Source organism: Misgurnus anguillicaudatus, chromosome 25, assembly GCF_027580225.2.
Source record: "Misgurnus anguillicaudatus chromosome 25, ASM2758022v2, whole genome shotgun sequence".
Classification (NCBI taxonomy): Eukaryota; Metazoa; Chordata; class Actinopteri; order Cypriniformes; family Cobitidae; genus Misgurnus; species Misgurnus anguillicaudatus.
In genome coordinates, this window is record NC_073361.2 from 20,142,159 (window position 1) to 20,166,025 (window position 23,867).

Genomic DNA, 23,867 nt, shown 5'->3' on the forward strand with positions numbered 1-23,867 from the left:
AGAAACGGGAAATAATCCACCAACAAATGAAAGAGTCATTTCTGAAATTTCATAATGCACTAGTGAGGTGCAGGTCTCTCTCTCTCTTTCGTGCGCGCGCTCGCTCGTTCGCTCTCTGTGCTCGTTCAGCTAAGTCTCTGGCATGCAGAAGTCTCTGACCCGTGCACAAGAAACTGTGCCGCTAAATTAAGAAAGGAGTTCCCGCACATAATGCTGTTAGTTGTTATAAAGTTTAAGTTTACTCGCGTTTATATCAGTGACGCGTGCGCAGCTGGAGCGATGTAGTTTGACGCGACGTCAGCTCACAGTACACACATCTGTTGGTAGAAAGACGAGAAAGAGACGCAACGGTAAAGGTGCAATTCTAAGAAAGTAAAGAGCGACAAGACCATCTCAAATGATCATCCCCTGATAGCACCATTATAATCTCATTATCTAAAGATCTTATATACAGGTATGTTCCCTGTCTGTCTTGTGCATATTCTTGGTCGGTTTACATGCTTATAAATACAATGCATACTATATCTTCAGTAGCCTACAAAATAAATAACTGATAAAAAAAACAAGATTATGTCTATAAAGACTTAGCTTTTGTTATCATTAATGTATTTAACAAGATTATGTCTATAAAGACTTATCTTTTGTTATCATTAATGCATTTTCACTTTAAAACTAACTTTAACTTATTATATTTTTAAAACTGTGGTGAGCATTTAGTTAGTGAGTGGCAATTTTCTGCAAATTATATTCCAAAAACTATATAAACATAAAGCTTATAAACATATAAACTTTCACACATTTTGGTTTTATTATCACCACAAGTTGCTGTGTGTGGTTGTTAAATAAAGTGTCTTGTGTTTATGCTCAAGTGGGCTCAGTGATATGTTAATAACAATATTATGGTGTTTTCTGGCTCAAAGAGGGAAAACTCACTGTTCTATGTCTCGAAAGAAACTAATGCATTTTGTGATGTAGATTACCTAGATATTACACTTAAAAAAAGAGACTATAAATCGATGGGAAGGGGGGCCTACAAAACCTCTTAGCCCCGGGGCCTCACATTAGGTTAAGGCGGCCGTGACTGCACAGTACAAAGTAGCTATATATGGCCTTAGCACTCTCAAATCTTTAGTTTAAAATACTGAGGTGTTTTACATACCATTAATTTACTGTATATTATTAATTAGACACAGGACTGTGAGGTTTAAAAAATATGTTAGACAAGCATAAGTGTGACCCTACTACACTAACATACCACAGCTATTTTATACCGTATGTCACATTACTGTAGCTCTTGAATCCTTCAGGGATTGCGAATACAGTCTTGCACATACTGAGAGACTGCTGTGCTGTGACCCTAAAGGACCCTTTTAGAGTTTTAGCTGCTCAGTACTCCTTAATGTTTTAAAACTATATCTTAACCATGTCTGTAAAAGAGGGCATACATTTTAAATTAAAGGTCAAAAGGTTCCTCTAAGTGAGTTTGTGTTGGCAATGCATATTTTATCAAATTATAACATATGAATATATTTTAACACGGACTAGTTAAAATTGTGTATAAACTAAATGCAGCTGCCGTATGCATATGTTTATGGCATTCTCTGTGACTTTTAGTCAGGATAATTTGGGGGAACAGCAAAATTCATTTTATGTTTATAATCCATTTTTAAACTGCTTTTAAAATATTTTCTTTGGCTACTGTTAATCATCATCATAAGTCATTCACCCGTACATGACAGATATGGCAACTTATTTATAGCTGAATCATTTATCTTGTACTACTGAATAATTTGTAACATATGTGACACAAAAGCAGAAGCCAAAATCTTCCTCCAACAGGACTGCACTGATTTTTTTAACTGATGACTTGTAAGGCACTCATATAATTTAAAGATAATATTTCCTCCATCACCCTAAAATTCTTTGTGATGAACTTTACATAATAATATGTATGTAATATGTTTTCATTTAAAGCAATATGAAACATCAAATCTCTGGTTTAAAAGCTTAATTTATAATTGAATTAAGGGTTGATTATTTCTATTTTTTCTTTTGTAGTTATTATGTAAATGAGGCAACAAAACAAACAAGGAACTGCATAAAATAAAATATAAGCATAAGAATATTAACAGCAACTGTGATGCGCCAATATATTTATCAGAATAACCCATGAACTACTTAAATAAGCACATGCTCTTTCTTTTTTAAGACAAATCCTTTCCAAATGTAAAATCTTAAAATCCACATTGTAAAAAAAATCTGTAGAAATTACAGTGTTACTTGCAGCTGGTTGCCGGTAACTTACCGTAGATTTAAATGTACACTCTAAAAAATTCACTGTAATTATGCAGCTGGTTGCCAGTAACTTACTGTAGAAGATAAAGTAAAAAGATGTTTCATGTTCATTTAACTTTGAATAAAGTGTTGCCAGTAAATAACATAAATGTAAAATCTACAGTAAATTACTGGCAGGTAGTTGCTACCCATTAATACTGTAATTTCTACAGACATTTTTTACAGTGTATGTTATTTACTGGCAACATTTTGTTCAAAGTTAAATGAACATTAAACATTTACAAGTCTTTGTCTTTACAGAGTAAAACTAAAATAACAGCGTTACGCAAAGCATTCTGGAAAACAAAATCTGAAGCAAAAAACAGAAAAAGATTAATGATGATTTCTGGTTCCCAGAATGCTTTGCATGAGGCTGTTATTGTATAGTTTTATTCTGTAAAGATAAAGACTTGTTAATACTTAAAATTTATTTAACTTTGAACAAACTCTTGCCAGTAAATTACATACATTTAAATATACTGTAATTTACCGGCAACCAGTAACACTGTAATTTCTATGGATTTTTTTACAGTGCATAAACCAAAAGTTGGTACCAATGTTGTAAAATTATAGCATTTTGCAAGTAACATGCATCTCGTGCCACAACACCAAACAATGCTATAGGATCTGGCTTTATAAATTCTAGAAAGAAAAAGTTCCCAAAGGTGTTGATCTTATAACATGTGATGAGCTGTGAAGTGTCCCCTATTATGGACACAAAGGTGATATCTCTGGAGAGAAATTTGACAACCTGCTTTGAAAAAAAAAAGTAAAGTCTGTAAACAACTTCAAAATGTCTCAAGCCCAGACGAGCATTTATCGAACTATTGATCCATGTCTCCTCCAGTAAATCTTTGTCCATACCTCATTCCTCATTGGATCCAACTCTGTATGCAGAGGTTTCAGCTCATAATGAACCATATGTCTCAATAAATAATAAATATGGGAAAATATCCGGGAAAAAATAAAAGGCTGGAAAGTGGTAACTTCGTTGAAGCTGCTGGAAGGATGCCAAACTATCATTGATGTATAAATCTCTCCAAGATTGAACACTTGAATCATTTAATCCTGGTTGAAAGTCATGATTTCAACATGAGAGGAGTATCTGCATACAGGTTTGGGGTTTTAATTAGTTTCATTATTATTACCTTTCATATTAATCAGTGAGGTATCACAGAATTACTGGGAGTGAAGTATAGGTTTGCATGAAGAACATCTGGAGCCAGGTTGAATATCATGACATGGGAGACAGTCCCTCCAGAATGAAAAAATGTTTGACTACTGCTAAATAAACAATATAACTTAAATACAGGTAGGCCATATCCCCATTCACTTCTGGATTTGCTGAGGTACTTTCTACTTATCTGGGCCGTTTAATGACAGAGCTTATTTCTTATTGGCTACTGTCACAAAATTCATACACTTACTAAATGTATAAAGACATTCACATTAAAACCTGTAACTGTCACGACAACTTATAAAGTTTTCTAAGATGAGAAAAAAAATCGCTCAGAAAGTGATCCCAATGATATCAGCCATTGTATCTTTATCGTTATGGCCCTACACCGATTATGATTATCTGCTCCTTTTAATCTAAAGATTGGTTTTGTAATTTTTGCCGCAAGGATAAAATGAAAGAAAAACGGAAAGTTACATAAATCACTACTGTGCAGCTAATAAAAAAACAAGTTTTTGAACAAAATAAATGTGAGTTTACTGCTCTGAGCTTTCTTTAAATGATAATCCAAATATTAAAGAAAGCTGTGGGTAGAAATGTAACATACAGTATAAAAGCATAGTTCAGCCAGAAATAAAACTGTCATTATTAATAACCCTCATATTACTTCAAACCTGCACCTGTAGAACACAAAAGGTTTTTTTAAAGACTATGTAATATAATCCAAATGTCAAATGTCCATATAACTGATATTTTAAATGTCATAAGGTAGCTTTAGGAGAGGAACTAACTGTCTCGATGCTGCTTGAAGAGCTCAGATGCAAAAGCCGCTAAACACCACCTCCGTCAAAAATGAGATAATGGTATTGACCGAATGCTCTCAGCGAGAATTATACGTTCATCAAATACTTTCACTTCAAATCCACTTTTTCCCAGCATCAGGCCATTCAGATATACCTGTTTGTTGGCAGAATCTATTTAACGACACCGATTTTTCAGCAAAGTCCTCTAAGTGCACGGAAGACTACGCATATACATGAAGGGAAGGTTTTAGGATATTGACCAAATTTTTGAGCCTTTTACAAGAGTAATTAAACATTTTAATAATGAAGTTGCTATAGCACTACAGCTCAATCATTTCCCCTACTAATTCATTAAGTGAATAAACCTATATGTTTTGGTTCTTAGTTTTCTTCAGAGCATGGTAAGAAACTCAGTGTTCGATAATCTCTCTGTTTGATGTCAGAGGTCTGGTTCATTCATGTGTGAAATTCCCAACCTCTGGAAAAATCAACCACGTAAACCCATTAAAACTTGTGCAAGTTGCCACAGGGTGAATACTCGCAGCTTAGAGTGCCACTTCACTTCTTTGGACTTTAAGAGGAAGATGTCCCTAAAATAGAAAGAAACGTTAGAAAACATGAATTATTTCACAGATGGCACTTTTAGTCATCCATTTTGTAATTTAGGCCTCTTTGGATTAAATCATACCTAAATGTGGTAAACCTCTGTTCAAAGCATTAAATTTTGCCTTATATTTAGCCTTTCTCTATATAACGAAATAATTTTTATAAAGAAAATTGTGTTTCAGTTGGATCTTTATACAAGGCTGGCAAGAGGAGCCTTAGACAAAACCATGAAGATGGGCCCCAATGGTAGCACTGTAATTCTGTGTTTATCCGTATGTGTGCATTACTCAGACATTTGTGCATTACTCAGATCTTCAAAACCCAAAATTGGACTGACATCAGAAAACAACGTCTGACTGACGCCAAAATCCGTCATAATCCAACGTCAGACTGAGGTCATGACCCAACCTTAGACTGACATCATGACCCAACCTCAGATTGACGTCAGAAACCAAAGTCGGACATCATGACCCAACCTCATACTGATGTCATGACCCAACATCAGATTGACGTCATGACCCAACGTTGGACTGACATCATGACACAACATCGTAATGACGTCATGACCCAATGTCGGACTGACATAATGACCCGACGTCAGATTGATGTCATGAACCAACGTCTGACTGACGTCATGACCCAACATCGGACTGACGTCATGACCCAACGTCGGACTGACGACAAAAGCCAACTTCAGACTGATGGCAAAAGCCAAAGTCGAATTGACATCATGACCCAACACCAGGTCGATGTCAGATTGACGTCATGACCCAATGACGGACTGACAGCAAAAGCCAACGTCGGACTGATGGCAAAAGCCAACGTCGGACTGACGGCAAAAGCTAACGCCAGGCTGACGTCATGATAATCTTTGACAATAGTTGGTGGCACTATGTTTACTATTTTGGGCGAAACCTTAGTTTCAAACCTCCATTTAATGGAATAAAATCAATAGTCCTTATCCACTTATACAGTGATTCCATACTTTCAAGGGAAGCAATCACTACAACAATGTTGTATACTGATTTTAAACAGAAGTTTCCATGAAACTAACAATGTTGTGAATGATCTCTACCTGACCCCCAGAAGGCCTGGAGAGGAAGGGAATAGGCCAAAGAGATAATGACTTCTGAAAGGACCACAGTTATAATCTTAACGTCAAAGGTTACATCAAGCTTACGCTCACACCTATTCGAAAATGGCATGTCAATATTAAGGCCAAAAAGGCATGTGTACAAATGTGAAATGCCGCTTTCTAAATCTGAATGCTGAAAAGTAGTATCTGTAAATACCCCTTTCCTCGTCTGGATATTATTTGTCAGTATTAAAAAGCATTTCTGTTTATTAAGAAATACAATAGAGCACTTAAAAGCCACCTTTGAAGCTAGCTAGTACTTTTAATTTTATTAACATAATGAGTAACGTGTACATAAAATCTTATGATGTAACCATCCAATATAGCTGAACAAAAAGGATTATTTTTTTAAATAAATTTTTGCATCAAAAATAAAGATGTGTATAATCGTGATTGTGTTTAACCTCAGTTGTCACAGCTGGTTGTCTATACGAACATCCTAGTATCTATAAGAAGAAACTTGTTTAATGATATTACCATGTATTATTACAGGAAAGCGATCCCCACAGATCTGATGTCGGTAATCACGTTTGTGTTTCATTTAGAATCAAGAAATTATCATCACACCGTGATGAGTTTGGCAACTTGTAAAAAATACTGCAAAGGTAAGGTTACTGGTCAATAAACTCAATGTTGATGTGTCATTCGAGTAGTTAATGAAAAAGATGTTATCTAGACAAGCAACTACCAAGGGGACTATTTTTTAGATGCTGTGTAATATCATTGCGCCTCCTGCAGCCATGTTACAGCAGCAAAGTCCTTGATTATTACGCCAGAATGAGAGTATAGTTCCTAACCATATCAGCCTAGAAAATCACAACTTTAAATTTTCTGTCGGTCTTTGTACACGATGTAACTACAAAAGAGTCAAGTTCCAAATAGGAAAAATATCGAAACTCTCTGGTTATCTTTGAGCGTGATGCTAATGGTCCAATCAGATTCAATGGACCACGCCAAGCCATGCCAAAAGTGGTACCGCCAGACCAGGAGATCGGCCGAATGGATTCCAAAACGGTAAAAATCAAATGTTTAACTCTACTGGAGCTGGAAAATGAGCATATTTAAAAAAAGTGGAGTGTCCCTTTAAAGGACAGTTATTACGGAGCTTGACTGGTCATATGAAATCCTTTCTGTTTTCCCTCTTGCCTTGAGTCACAATTCCTTTCGCCCAAAGAGATTTGGCTAAATAATTTATTTTCTGTGTAAATTTTACCCTGCTAAAAATCCAAAGCAAAGCCTCCCAGCCCAAGTGTGTGTCATTTCCCAGACATGCTTCAGAAGAACCAATCTGCTTTTGCCTTCTGGTAAGCATTAAATGAAATTCAGGGGATATGAAAAATGCTAAAACCAGACTCATTTTTCAAACGTCTAGTAGTGTGTTAATTTGTCCGGATAATTGTAGTAATCAATTTTGTTAGCTTGCTTTGATCCTGCAGGAAGACCTGACAACGACTTGTTTTCTCATAGGACCAGTGTGCATTGTCACTGCCGTTCTGCTTTTCCATCCCTTCAGGCTCCGCAGAGCTTTGTGGAAGCAAGTTATTGTGGATTATGTTTTTTTTCATCCCAAAATCATCATTTGCTTACATTTTGCTGACATCATTCTAATCGAGTATGTTGTTATTTTATTATAATTCGTTTTAAAACAACAAACAGATTTGCAGCAGCATGGGGTATGGTTAAATAATGACTGTTGGATAACTATTTCAAAGCAGAGCTGCAAAGCATGCATAATCCATCTGCAAGTGTCATAAACCTGCATATCCAAATGTATGCATCAACAATGCCTATTTGGTATTCAGAAACGTTGCCCTGCCTGTCATGGTGAGGTGATATAGAGTATGATTGATACACCAAAACACAAGATGATAATAAGAGCCGGTTTGCATATCTTAGAAAAGTGTGGCTGAGGTTTATTGAACGGTACATTTTACAAGGTAATCCAGGCTCGGCAAGTGGACTGCTTTTGAGAGATAGGGGCTCGAGGATAAATGTACATACTGTATCTCATTTCACATGTGAAAAAGACTCTTGCATAGGTGAAAGTAGTACGACCTGTTTCAATCTAAATGGCAGACATTTCCTCAGGGAAAAAATAATAGAAACTTAAGGAGCTTGTTGAAAGATTCCAGATAAAAATCCAACTGAAGGGTTTCCCGAATATATTAGGATATTGACTTTTTTGAGCCTTTTGCCTTTTATCAGAAAGAACAGTGAAAAGTGACTATAAACTTTTATAGAAGTGGAGAAAGAGAGTTTAATACCATTGAAATGACTAAAATGACATTAGGTATTTCGATTATTGACTAATAACCTTTTCATTGCCATTAAAGTATTAAAAAACAGCCATAGCACAAGAGCCTAAACATAAAAGCCTGATAAAATATACTTTTAAGCATCTGTATAAGCACATTGTTATTGTTTTTAAATATGTGCAATTACTTAGATTATACTTTTCAAGCGAGAACAGGAAATATAATGCCTTCCTAAAAATGTTGAATTTTGCTAAAATAATAAGCCTTAAAAGTAAGATACACTGCACTGAATTCAAAACAGTGAAAAAGTGCAGTGTGAGTGCTTGTATTACATCTAATCTGTTTTTGTCCCATTCTAGCAGTTGGTACACTTATCTGTGTTTTTGTGTTGAAGGGTTCACGGCTTCAGTCAGGCATTATCCATCTGCTGAGGTCATACTGTCCTAAAAACCTTTGATAACAAAAAGCATACAAAAGATGTCAGAGTGATGCTATAGTATGATAAAATAAGATCAATAACATTACCTCTTAAAGGATTATTAGGAACACCTGTTCACTTTTTCACTAATGCAATTATCTAATCAACCAATCACATGGCAGTTGCTTCAATGCATTTAGAGGTGTGGTCCTGGTCAAGACAATCTCCTGAACTCCAAACTGAATGTCAGAATGGGAAAGAAAGGTGATTTAAGCAATTTTGAGCGCGGCATGGTTGTTGGTGCCATACGCGCCGGTATGAGTATTTCACAATCTGCTCAGTTACTGGGATATTCACCCACAACCATTTCTAGGGTTTACAAAAAATGGTGTGGAAAGGGAAAAACATCCAGTATGCGGCAGTCCTGTGGGGGGAAAAGCTTTGTTGATGCTAGAGGTCAGAGGAGAATGTGCCGACTAATTCAAGCTGATAGAAGAGCAACTTTGACTGAAATAACAACTCGTTACAGCCGAGGTATGCAGCAAAGCATTTGTAAAGCCACAACACGCACAACCTTGAGGCGGATGGGCTACAACAGCGGAAGACCCCACTGGGTACCACTAATCTCCACTATAAATAGGAAAAAGAGGCTACAATTTGCACGAGCTAACCAAATTTGGACAGTTGAAGACTGGAAAAATGTTGCCTGGTCTGATGAGTCTCGATTTCTGTTGAGACATTCAAATTGGTTTCTTAAACATGACAATGAGTTCACTGTACTAAAATAACCCCCACAGTCACCAGATCTCAACCCAATAGAGCATCTTTAGGATGTGTTGGAACGAGAGCTTCGTGCCCTGTGCATCCCACAAATATCCATCAACTGCAAGATGCTATTCTATCAATATGGGCCAACATTTCTAAAGAATGCTTTCGGGACCTTGTTGAATCAATACCACGTAGAATTAAGCCAGTTCTGAAGGCGAAAGGGGGGCAAACACAGTATTAGTATGGTGTTCCTAATAATCCTTTAGGTGAGTGTATATACACATTTTTATTATGAAATAAAAAGCAATAATCGTTATTCTTTTCAATGCTGTTTTTGATGTTCAGCAATATAAGGCACCCAAGCTGTTAACAGACGCCTCGCCTCCAGGCACATTTCAGAATTTGTGTCCACTGTTAAATATTCATGTGTTAAAGTGCCCATGACGCTTCAAAACATCCACTGTTCAACATGTTTCAAAACATTACGTGGGACCAAACCTTTAAATCTGTGCCATTTATATGCTGGATCAGCCACCTTTATTGAAGGAAACATCCCTCCTTCTGTGCACCTCCCACAGTAAATAAGGTTTTGTCCTGCTGTTTCTATACCAAAAACAGCTCTTTGAGGAATGTGAGTCATGCGGTCCCCCTCACCCTTTGACCATCACACCAACTGAAACATGGTTACAAAGATAGCAAAAATAAAAATATAGGAAGAGATTATATAAGGCATAACTTCAAGTTAGTTCAAGTGACTTCAGCAGAAATGGGAAATGATTTGCTATTCTGAGCCGCTGATTTCACACTTGCAGGCATGATTGGAAAGCACTACTGGAGTTTGGTTTGTCAGGCAATATTCAGTCAGAGTTAGCTTGACTTCCCTTAGATTGTCTGCAAGGGCGGTGTTGATCAGAAGCTTAGACCTAAAACATCACACAGTGAGCCCCATGCTCTGCAAGATAGCAGGGGATTAAAAATCAAATAAACCTTAAAGGGGACTTAAACTGACATATTTTATTATTTTGCACTGTTTTCTGTGGTCCACTGATAGCATTAGAAAAGTTTGTCTTAATTGGGACAGGTTCCAGTTTTAATGGTGGTCTACATTATAATTGGAGAACATCAGTGACCATTTATAGTTTATATTAAACCAATGCAATTCCTATTATAACCAGTGGGGGCTCATGACTGCTCTTCCGAGGGGTGCAAATTCAAAATGTTCGAAGTGTCAAGTGTGTTGCTCGTGTTTTCAAAATATGTGTTTGTTGCGTCATGTGAACCATGTGCATCACGTGTTTTGTCAAAAAGAGTGCCTGCTGCACATGCGTCAAAACCGTTTATGATAAAGAGACGCTCACGTTCACAAAATACACGCTAGACACTCCCTTAACAATAAACTCTGATTACGCATGAGATTATGCGAATATCTGGCAAACACGAGCATCTCTTATATCATAAACCCTTTAGAGGCGTCTGCAGCAGGCACTTATTTTGTAAAGACACATGAAGCACATATGTCCACTCGATGCGCAGAACACATATTTTGAAATTACGAACCACACACATAACGGGCTACATACATGTTGTGACGAACTTTGCATCGTGCGCCCTCGAAAAAAGAAGTCAATGGCAGCCACTGATTATAGCCATTCAATCCATTAGAATTTCTCTGATGTTTCTTGAGTCTTTAACAGAAATGATAGTGAGTAAATGATAACACAATGTGGTGAACTATCCCTTTAAAATGGTGCAATCTTTTTAAAACTGAGAGAACATTGCAGAAAAAAACACTCAGAGGTTTGTTGTGTCACATTTTCTCTCAGCCATTCACATCACACAAAGGTTTTTTGGGACCCTGTGGTGTTCAAAGACAAGGCTGCAGTAGGCTGACACATATTTAAAAAATGATAAATGAATTTGAATGAACTCACTCCCATGATGCGTGATTAAGATCTGCTGTATTTATGTTTGAAGGACAATTTTACATTCACATTTATGCATGTTGTGAGCTCCCTGGATACCAAACCCATGACCTTGGCATTGCTAGTCTACCATAACACAGACAGATATCTGTATAAATATACAATATCAACTTGTATATCCTGCAAATTCGAACTTCCGATGGCGATGCTGACGATTCAGATGCGTACACTGCATCTTGTTTGTAATGTGACATTTAATGTGGCGTTTATGCTGTTTTCAACAAGTTTAAGTTTGTTTGTTTATCTTACTATGACGAAGACGTAGTTTTTTGTTGCTGGCGCTGATTGGAAGGCACTTCACCTGTGACACTACCAGTGTTCGCGATAACAATTAAAATGCAACTATTTTGAATGATTTTCGTTGCCCATCTATATTTTTATATTTACGATACACTGTAAAAAAATCAGTAGAAATTACAATGTTATTGCAGCTGAGTTGCCGGGTAATTTACAGTAGATTTACATTTATGTTATTTACTGGCAAGAATTTGTTAAATACATTTTAAATATTAACAAGTATTTATCTTTACAGAATAAAACTATACAGTAACAGCCTCATGCAAAGCATTCTGGGAACCAGAAATCATCATTAATCTTTTTCTGTTTTTTGCTTCAGATTTTCTTTCCCAGAATGTTTTGCTTGATGCTGTTTTAGTTTTACTCTATAAAGACAAAGACTTGTAAATCTTTAATGTTAGTTTAACTTTGAACAAAATGTTGCCAGTTAAAAACATACATTTAATTCTATGGTAAATTACCGGCAACCCAGCTGCAATTTCTACGGAATTTTTTTACAGTGTAGTACGATTTTCAATAGTAGTTATAAAACTTTTTTTACGTTGTGAAAAGGTTGTGATCACGTTATTTTCTGACGTATTAATACGACCAAATGTTGGGTTTTTTTAACGTTAAAAATACGTATTTTCAAAACGTTGCAAAAACGTTTTGATAACGTAATCTAAACGTTACACCACAACGTTTAAGAAACGTTATTAATACCTCTCATGTTGCACGTGCCCAAACACGGCAGTTAACAGAAAGAATGCGTTAATCATCAAACCTGTGAGCTCTCAATCCTTCTGGAGGTAGACTTGAACTGTAGGTTCCGCAAAATCTGTCTTCCATTATTTTAGTGAAAAATGTAGTAGATTTCCAGTAGGCTTTGAAATCATTTTTAACACAATTCTTCTTATAATTATAATTATAACATTACAGATTTTTGGCAAAAAGATTAGCTGTTATGTGGTGTTGGGTCAGGGTGGGATAAGCCTCTGATTGGGTGGGCCAGCCCCACTCTGGCCCCCCGTGGAGCCGGGCTTGATCCGTAATAACTTAGTATCGTGACTCGCGCTTGATGTTGATTACAACCTGGCTGCTTGATTTTCCCAACATTGGTTGAACTTGAAAGGGCCTCCCTTTTTCGAGCAGACAGGGACTGTGTCACGTCTTTATTAGAGATATATGCCTTGGCGTGAGAGTCATTGTGTACTTTGGAACTATTGTGTTTATATTGAGTCCCTTTAACTTTCGCGAGAATTTGGGGGCATCTTATTTGTGTAGTTACATAGGCATAATTTACTGATGGGACATGTCCATAAGACTTTTGCCATAGTTGATTTTGTTACCAGCAATTGAAAATTTACTAACAAAAGGTATCAAAGAAAGTAATTTATAAAGCGTCATTCTTCAATTTGTGCTATCTTGTCAGATTAAAAAAAAACATAAAAGTAAAATCAAATGTTTAACTCTATGGGAGCTGGAAAATGAGCATATTTTCAAAAAAAGTGGAGTGTCCCTTTAACCTAAGCTCTTTACAGTGGGATATGGGGCATGCAGTCCTCTGTGGAGTGGCGTAATTTTAACCTGTTCGAGGAGTAGATATTTTCTTTGGGTTTTCTCTCGCTCCTAGACCCTCCAGTTCCGCTCCACCAAGCACATGTTCTGCACCAAGCACATGAACTTGATTTAATATGGCCTTAACAAGCATTTTTGTCTTAATAATTATTTATTGACGCCATAGTGATGTGTGGATTGCTGTTGTTACCCTTAAAATAATAATAAAATAACATTCTGATTAAGTGCGAGTGGGTCACGGGTCTATGAGCTAAATCATTAATGATGAAAAATCAAATAAATTCTTTAAAATCTGTTTAAAAGTGCTGGGCGCGTGATATTTAAAGGGAAATGACTTTTACTTTAAATAAATGTCTATTTAAAGCAGCATGACTATTGGTGGGTCCGGTGTCAATACCTACACTCTAAAAACAAACGGTGCTATATAACACCAAAAGTGGTTCTTTGCTTGTAATCATAGAAGAACCGTTTTCAGTGCCACACAGCACCAGTGAAGCACCTGTGTAGAACCACATAGTGCTTTGCAGAACCATATGTGGTGCTATAGTGGTGCTATATGGCCCCTATATGGTTCTACACAGGCGCCTCACCGGTGCCACACGGCACCAAAAACGGCTCCTCCATGGTCACGATCCAAAGCAACAGTTTTGGTGCCATATAGCACCGCTTGTTCCTTAGAGTGTAACGTTCAATAGCTGGGGACTATTTTCGGGCAGTGAGTAATATCAATGTGCCTGCTGTAGCCATGTTACGCCAGCAAAGTCCTTGATTATTACACCAGAATTTGAGTATAGTTCCTAGCCATATCTGCTTAGAAAATCGCAACTTTTAATTTTTTGTCAGTCTTAGTACACAATGTAACTACAGAAGAGTTTTAAATAGAAAAAATACTGAAACTCTTTGGTTATTTTTTAGCGCGATGCTAATGGTCTAATCAGATTCAATGAATTATGCTAAGCTATGCTAAAAGTGCTAGCGCCAGACCCAGAGATCAGCTGAATGGATTCCAAAATGGTAAAAAATAAATGTTTAACTGTAGGGGAGCAGGAAAATGAGCATTTTTCAAAAAAAAGTGGAGTGTCCCTTTAACATTACCGCTTAAAAGACGCTGTACCTTATACAACAGCTGTTTTACATTATTTGTAATGAAAGCATCTAAAGTCCCAAACTGAATAGCTTGTCTAATGTATCACCCTCCTATCATGACATTGCAATGTTGATGTACAGTTAAAGTTGTTTATTTAAATAGTTGGTCATTAACATTATAACAGCAATGATCCAAAATGTTACAAAAATACACAACCATCAAGCTTGTTTGAACGTGGATACAAAAATATTCAGTGAATTTATGTGTACGCACGTAACTGTAAATAATTTGGGTTATGCTTTTATTGTAATTGAACTGTATTGTATTACTTCAAGGTATACAATTTTACGCATGCAGTACAGACAAATTCTTTTCACAGCACAGAGACACGGTTCTAATAAACATCCAGTTCTTCTGCTGTGTGCCGACACATTAAGCTTCACCTAAATTAATATACATATCGTAACAAACCACCTTTACAGCACAACTGAACAAATTAGCCGCCTATACAAAGTTCACATACCTGTATGCACTGTCAGCACTTAAACTGAAAGTGAAACAAATTACATTTAATTTAAGTTTTATAATAAGATACATTCTTTATTGTAAAAGATAAGAGGTAATGTGGCCACTCACATTTAAAATGGAAAAAAAAACAGTAGACGCGATGCAGGGCAGTGATTTTAGATCTATTTATCTTTCAATAGTATTATCTTTGTGACATGTACCCGCATTCACAACTATACATTCTCTTCATCTACTTCATTGGATGTGACTGTACATGATTATTTTACACTATCTGCACACAAACACATGAAAAAACACATTCCAGATTCAATGTTATTCTTATGCAATGACCCATTTAGATTTACGGACTTCCCGGAATTGGTTGCAAGTCCAATCCTATAAGCAACACTCTGAGACAGGAACATTAGTGTGACAGCATGCCCCGCTTTCTTCATTTCCTTTCAGCTTGTACATAAATCCTAAAGTTCTTCTAGCTGAATAAGCACTGAACATTACTTGACATCGAAACCACAAGAATTTGTTTCAGTTTCCATTGGCTTAAGAGTGGAAATGATACAGTTTCCATATAGTAACAATGCTAAATACTGTAGTATTGACAATGAATTACATGTACAGTAGTCGGGATGGTAATTGGATGATTTATAGAAACACTTCACCCCCAAAATAAGTGTCATATTCGGTGAAAAGAAATGATTGTAGGTGAAAAGCAATTTTTATATGAGGAGTTGCAGATGCAAAAGACGCTAAACACCACTTCGGTCAAATATGAGATAATGATATTAACCGAATACTCTTGGCACATGTTATACGTTTATCAAATATGCCATGTCGATTTTTCTGCAGCATCCTTAAAGGATTAGTCCATTTTCTCCAAAAAATTCCAGACAATCTACCCACCACCATGTCATCCAAAATGTTGATGTCTTTCTTTGTTCGGTCGAGAATAAATTGTGTTTTTTGATGAAAACATTTCAGGATTTTTCTAATTTTGATGGATTTTAATGGACCCCAACACTTAACAGTTTTAATGCGGTTTAAAATTGCAGTTTCAAAACACTCTAAACAATCCCAAACCAGGCATAATGGTCTTATCTAGTGAAACAATCGTCACTCTTGGCAAGAAAAACAAAAAACATGCACCCCCAAACCACAACCTTTCCTCCTCCAGCCGTGTAACGAGCCACCGTTTCCCCACGCTATTGCGTAATGACGTGGAAAGGTCACGTGTTACATATATTAAACGCACATTTGTGAACCATTTTAAACAATAAACTGACACAAAGACATTCATTAGTATCATTCCACATACAAGTCGGAACGGTCCTCTTTCTGCACACTTGTAAAACATTGGGGCGTAGTTTCGATACGTCATCCGTGACCTCTTGACGTGATGACGTATTACGTGATGTTGCGCTGGTGCGTCACATGACCGAGGAAGACGAGAAAAGTTTTGGTTTAAAAGTGCATATTTAAAACTTTTCTTTCCAAAAATGACAATCGCTTCGCCAGACAAGACCCCTATGCCCCGTTTAAGATCGTTTAGAGTCCCCTGAAACGCACTTCTAAACTGCATTAAAACTGCCAAGTGCCGGGGTCCACCAAAGTCCATCAAAATGAGAAAAATCCAGGAAAGCTTTCCTCAAAAAACACAACCTCCTCTCCACTGAACAAAGAAAGACACCAACACCCCGGATGACATGGTGGCGAGCAAACGATCTGGATCTTCCTCAAGAAAATGGACTAATCCTTTAAAGTGCACAGAAAATGAATTGGATGAACAATGGCGTGCGTAATGACCGTGGTCAAAACACATTGTGAGTACTTCACCTGTTTCTAGTCAGCAACTGTTTACTTAGTCTTGTCCAAAGAAGTGGATTTTTTTATAAGTGAAGGTGTTTGCCGAAAATGTACTAAGAGGGTTTTGCAGTGAAAGACAAATTTATTAAATGTGACATTTGTGGGGAAAAAAAGACATTTCTATTACTGACTAATATCCTTTTCAATGCTATTTAATTACTAAACGTAAAAATAAGAGGCTGATAAAATGCTAATTTACAAAAAAACATGCATAAAGGGTTTCGCATCTGAACTCATCATGTTTCAAATTCTGGTTTCCTTAAAACCAATGCTACACAGAGATAAGCAAGCACATAGCAAGGAATGTCATTTTAGTACCACTTCCACGGTTAGCTTGAATTGGTCCACAATTCAACATACTTGTTTGTACTAGTCATTAAGATAAATAATTAAATATTCAAAGATGCTTTTTTTACAAGCTCAAACAGTGAGGCTGTAGATAGCAGCAAAGGTCACTGTCGATATCACAAGGGAGTGTTTGTTCACATTGTTAAAATTCGACTATAAACCCACAGCGATACAAGGCACAATGACACTGAATCAATCATGCATACAAAATGTTGACAATGCTGGATGACTGATCTGAAATGATAGTGCAGAGAAGGGCATTCGGCTTTCAAACGGGCCAATTCCTGTCATTTGTGCACACATACGCACGCACCCACACACGCACATACTAGTCTGAAAATTCATTAAAAATGACATGAACAACATGTTTAGAAACATCACAATTGGTCTCTACAGTGTATCTCCATATATTGGATATTCAACAATCCACTTTTGGTTGTTTTTTTAATAACTTACTGTATAAGCAAAAATATTGTTTCATAAAGAGCACTCCAGGAAGAGAATCGCTAACCTCTTTTTCTTACACCGTATCATCAGTCATTCTTGATGACGCTGTTGCACTCGTGTCCCCTCAGGGCCAAGTCTGCAATAAATGCCGTCGGTGTGAAACTGCATCTCACGGCTTTCCAGGAAAACATCTCCGGTTTCATGTATCAATTGTAAACAAATATCTCAATCATCAAATTATGTTAATGGTGAATTTAATTTCAGGACAGCATGTATTAACACAGCCTGTACATGTGTCAGATTGTTGGCACTGAGCCAATGTTCACACTGAGTGAATGAGTGGATTTCTATAAGGTGAACACTTTCACAACACAATGAATGATCTTCATGACTTTGGTCCTCTTAAGCTCATTTCGGGCATGACGACATACCGCACGGACAAAATACAGCATTTTTTCTGCCTTGTAATTTAGATAGTGATGGACGTTTCATCCTGGCACGCCGAAGTTCGTCGAGTCTTGGGGCTGCAGCGGGTCAACATGGAGATCTGCGTGCTGAAATTGGTGCCGTTGCTGCCCATGGATGGGTGCTGGTATTTGGTGTCAGGACCCAAAAACCTTTCGAGGTGCCATCGCCTCCATTTTCTCTTGATTTCACCTTGGACCTGAGAGATAAATAAAAAAGGGGTTTAGGTTATGGTTGGTTTTTATTACTGTCATAAAATGTGACCTAGTCTGTGAAAACCCAGCTAAAGTAATTTTTTTATTGACTATCTACATATTCATCCTACATAATGTAAAGAACATTCTGTGAAAATATAACATTGATATCTTAAGTATTGACTAAGTAAGATCATGTCAATGAAATCAATATCTGATATCTAACTTTAATGCTCCTTATCTCATAAATAGATTATGAGACTTTAGCCTGGATTTAACAGACAGCGTCACAAATATACTTATAAATCACCTGAAAATACAACAAACAAAAGAGTCTCTGGCATAATCATGATTGGTTGTATGAGGGTCAATGACGTGACGTTAATTATTTTGTGTCCGTATGGTTCAATAGAATGTAAATGGGTTAAAATTTCAAAATAAATTTGCAGATTACTTGCATAATTCTCTTTTTTTGATGACCAAGTCTAAAATTTCTGGTTTTATTTCATTTTGAAAGAATATTTGGGGGATAATTGCAAAAATGTCAATGTGGTATAACCGGTCTGTGTTAATTGGTTTAACTATGTATATAAATATATTCATAAAATGTGAAATAAAATATAATCATCTAGTTTAGTGTACTATGATTGTTTACATACATTTTTACATAATTTGTCAAAGATTATTTAGAAAACAGAGCTTTTTCATCATATGTCTGGACAAATATTACAAAAACGCATTAAAATTTACATTTAGTATAATAACTAATAAAATGTATTTTCGTGTGATATTTAAAATTTTTTTTTTTTTTGATGATTAAACTTACATGCCATCAAGGTGGATAAAATATTTAATATTTCTCATTCTTTGGCACAATTGGCGGTTACACCATTTGACATTTTTAGGTCCAAACAGTCTTAACTTTCATAAAAGTGGCGCAAATGTAATGTTTTGAAAATCAACATAAATACACTACGTGCATTGGAATAAACCTGATGCATGCTTATAACACAAGTTTTTTTTTAAGATTTTTGCATTTCTCATCTTGCCAAACCGTTTTTGTCACTGACCCATGAACTAGTGATTATCAATTATACAAAATTTTACTGTATTAAAATATTTGTTGGTTCAACTTAAAAAGGTAAGTTACCTGGTTGCCTTAAATGTTTTAGTTAATTACACTTTAACTAAAGATTTTTTAATTATATTTTAAAATTGTATACATTTCAATTTTGTGTTAAAATAATTTATTTATTTTTGCCTTTATTGATAGACAGTAGTTTGAGAGACGAGAGAAAAGTAGAGGGTGGAGAGAGGGGTATGGAATCGGCAAAGGATTTCCTTGAGCCGGGATTCGAACTCGGGTCGCCGGAAGTGCGTTTGCACCATATGTCGGAGCGCTGCCCACTACACCATCGGCTCCGACTTAAACTAATATTTTTAAGTTGAATTAACTAATTAACTGAACTGACTTTTGTTTACAGTGTTGTGATTAAATGTGAGAAAGAGCACTGAAATGATTTTAGACAACATAAAATATACCCAGTTTAATCTTTTAACTCTTTCCCCGCCATTGACGAGTCAATTAAGAGAAAACGCTTCCCTGCCAATGACAAGTATTTCCGGCAATCCGAAATACCGCTATTATCTTTCTCAACTTATAAAACCCGGAAGTATCGCCCTAGGCAATTGAATTGAAAAAAATTGAATTATTTGAGCTTTTTGCTCAGAATTTGTTGTTTTTGAAGAAACCTACCCATATTTCAGAGGTGATAAAAAGAGAACTAATGAAGGTAGGATGAAACTTTTTTTTTTGAAAGCAGAAGGTCAGTTCTTTCATTTGATATATTGTATGTTTATACATTTAAAGAAAAACATTTTCTGGAAGGCATTAAACTTTTGTGAAAATCATGAAAAATGCTGGCGCTGGCTGGCAACTTAGAAAAAAATGCTGGCAGGGAAAAGTTTATACACATATCTTGTTTTATTGTGATCAATCAGTTGTTGCATATTAAAAATGTGTTTTTATAATGTTTACCGCATTTCTATACACTGTTAACCCAAATATTGTCTTTACTTGAACAATGAAGTAAACACCACTTAATATTTTGAGTTTTGGACATACGCTTAAAACATCTTAGTTAATTTAACCTTTAAGCGAATCAAATTCAATAAACTAAAACATTCAAGTTAAACAACCTTAAAATGATCAGTACATGTAGTAAGGAATACCCATAATCCTTATTAGTGCCTGAATATTTTGATTCTTTATGCTTTTCACAGAAGAACTGATAAGAACTTTAACTACTTAAATATTTGTTAATAAAGGGTCATAGAGGTTTAAGCTATTATATTTATAATGCTGTTTTGTTGTAAATTATAATTTTGTGAAGTCACTGTATAATAGACTTATAGTCAGTCATGAACTTTGTGTTATAATACCAATTATAACACTAAAAGTAATCTAAATAAATTACAAATCTTTGAACTCAGTTAACTACTGTAAGTGGAGATGTTGGACTGAACAATTGATTTTACAAAATATTTCAAGTTAAATCAACTGAAAATGGAGTTTACTAAACCTGCTGAATTAAGGAATCACTAGAAATGTTAAGTTAAATGTACTCTTGTTTCAGATCACATTAATATTTTAAGGCAACAACTTTCCTCTAACTGGTCTAGGTTTACAGTCTATTTCACCACAATCTCTCCTCTAACCACCTGTCATTCAGACACAGCTTTTCAATTTTCAGATAAATAAAACAAGATGCCGTTCTATGTTTTGTTTTTGTTGAACATCTCTCAAACAAGTCACATTATGGAAGTAAAAGTAATTCTGGGTCATAAACTGGGTCGTATTTCACACAGGATGCAATACGAAAATGCTTGTTTAACATTATGTAAGAGCTTCCATGCCTTATTTATGAATTAAGTTTTGTGCGGTGCTAAACTTCATCCATGGGGCACAAACACATCAAATGATTACAATGCACCTGGCGCAATGCCTGTTTTCCTGACTCTTTTATTTAATCTGTAAAAGCTAGGGACCTGCAGATGCTCTGAACATCAATGCATATATCAAAGTAATAGGCCACCTCTGCCAATATGTCTACAGCTATTTACAGCCTGTGTGAGCTAGCAGAAGGGAAGACAATTAGAAGCTTCCAAGGTTTGAGCTTTTAAGAAATTAAATAAATCATAGGAAGTATGTTTGGTCGGACGGTTTGTCTATCCATCCCTCCATCTATCGCTGTGTCTGTCTTACCTCTCCATTCAGGAAACAGTACAGGACAGCAACCACGAAACCCTGGTAAAACAGGTAAAAATAAGTTATAAATAAAGGCTTACACAAACACGACAAATGTCTGTATAATATAAATGTGACCTTGTCTATGAAAACCAAGGTACATTTTTGTGCTCAACTGTTTTATACATATCCAGTTACATACCTGAAACGATCCAAGAATCAGGTCAAAGACCAGCCTCAGCTCGGTTTTTATGTTTTCGGGAATGAAAGCGAATATGATGAAGTTTATCCCAAAAAGCGGAATCAGCAACAGCGTGGACTTTGCCAGCCGGCTGTAGAATTGCAAGAAGAAAAAAACATACAGTAAATACCTTAATGGGTGACTTTGCCGTCATTTATAACCTGTACACAGCAGATAGGTTTTTTTTAATGAATGGAGTTAAAACCAGGTACAGTAGTATGATAAAGCTAAAAGCATTAGCGATGCTGGATAGAAATTGCAGGTGCTTTTTCTTTGTTTTGTGGGAACTGCACTATGGAGAGCTACTTGAAGACAAAAGGACATTAAATCATCCGAACTTGGGGCGGGCGGAAGCAGTGACATTTCAGATGATGAGATTGTAGTGCAGTGGGCTCTAACTCGCTGCTGGAGATCGGCTAAAATGTCCTCTTATTTTATGGCTGGGTTAAAATGACATAAGCTAAAATGTTTCTTATGTACCCCTCGAGACTGTCCTGTCCAAGTGTGTGTCCACCACACTGCATCAACTCATAGTAAATGGCCAAAGCAAACATATAACATCCAAAGGCTGAAAAACGACTCTCCTGAAAAGACAAACACTTGGTCTCCAGCATATGTTGTGTTTTAAATGCTGGTATGTCTAACACATTCTTAACCTAACTCATACAGTACTCTAAAAATGCTGCGTTGGGTCAAAAAGGGACGAACCCAACCGCTCGTTGCTAGTTGTTTCAACACAAAATGCTGGGTTGTTTTAACCTATTATTGGGTAAAAAATATAAACATTTGGTAACACTTTACTTGAAGGGGTGTGAATAAGACTGACATGACACGTCCCAGTCCAGTCTCACAAAATTACTAGGGCTGTCAATAGATTAAAAAAATTAATCTAGATTAATCGCATGATTTCATGAGTTAACTGCGATTAATCGCAAATTAATCGCACATTTTTATCCATTCTAAATTTACCCTAATTTAACACTTTTCAGGTTTTTAATATTCTAATCATATATACATATATAGATGCTTTATGCAAATGTATGTTAACAACAGCCTATTTACATTTTAACAGAATCACCAGCCATTGTTTTGTATATGAATTTTCCTTTCAGAAGATTTTTCTTTCTCCATTTTTGTTTGCTGCTGCATCATTTGTGACATGTGCTGGCAAGTTGAGTCGGAATTAGTAAATTTTTAAAAAATAGTTGTTCATATTTTGACATTCTCTATTAAAACATAGAACAATGCATGATTTGTTGAAATATAACAAAATATGACAGAACTACACGTGTTTGAAGTTGAAAGTCAAATTACCACAAACATTTCCACATCCATACATTATATTACCACATCAATACCTTAAAATCACTGGTAAAACTAATAGATTTAGCACACACAAAGCAAAAACATCATCAATGTATGTTCAACTTTTTTTCCTTTTGTTTGATTGACATTGAGACAGACTGCTTAAAATCTAAGTGGTCTAATATAATGTTACACATCAGATAGTTTTACCCAACAGTTAACCAAACATTTACTTAAAACATAACAGATTATAAAGCCTACCTGCGTGAATTCTTATCAAAACAGATATTTGTAAAACTGTAATTTTGTGTAGATGTCTATATATCCGGGTCGCGCACTCGCGCGTCTGTGTGCACGCGCTTCAGATATCAGTCAGTCAGCGTGAGGGGATCGCTTTTGAGTCTTGTCGCTCTTAATAACTCTTTAACATTAATCAGGTACCGAACTTTATCTCTCTTAATGACTCTTTTAACATCAAGCAAGTCCTGCAGTCTATTTTCTAAGTCATGCATAAAAGCGAAACCAAAATGAATTGAGACGCATCTTTGTATTAGATTAAGCATTAGGAGGACGGTAACGTTACACCTCTCAGACGTATAAATAAAGATCATATCAGATGTCCAACGAGCATTTAGAGCATTGGATTTGGTAGACAATTTGCTTAATGTTCTTATTTCTATGAAAACCTTTTACTCATTTAGAGAGAGTCACATTTGTCTGCGTCTCTGTTCATTCAACTATGGGCTGGACCAAGGGTCAAACAGAAATTGCGCGTTGCGTTAATCTCCGTTAATAAAATTAGTGGCGTTAAAATGA

The 23,867-nt window shown here is 36.0% G+C and overlaps 1 protein-coding gene across 3 annotated transcripts in view; it reads right to left on the reverse strand.

The window, feature by feature from the left end:
- Positions 1–17,478: 17,478 nt before the first annotated feature.
- The window catches only part of vipr1b (vasoactive intestinal peptide receptor 1b), a 118,345-nt gene continuing 111,956 nt past the window's right edge, over positions 17,479–23,867 (reverse strand). For all 3 annotated transcript variants that reach the window (XM_055182247.2, XM_055182249.2, XM_055182246.2), the window contains 3 exons: positions 21,708–21,837; positions 21,524–21,565; positions 17,479–18,263 (listed from right to left, as the gene is read on the reverse strand). In XM_055182247.2, the coding sequence (XP_055038222.2) occupies positions 18,069–18,263; positions 21,524–21,565; positions 21,708–21,837 (367 nt within the window). In that variant the 3' untranslated portion in view covers positions 17,479–18,068. The remainder of the gene's footprint in view (positions 18,264–21,523; positions 21,566–21,707; positions 21,838–23,867) is intronic.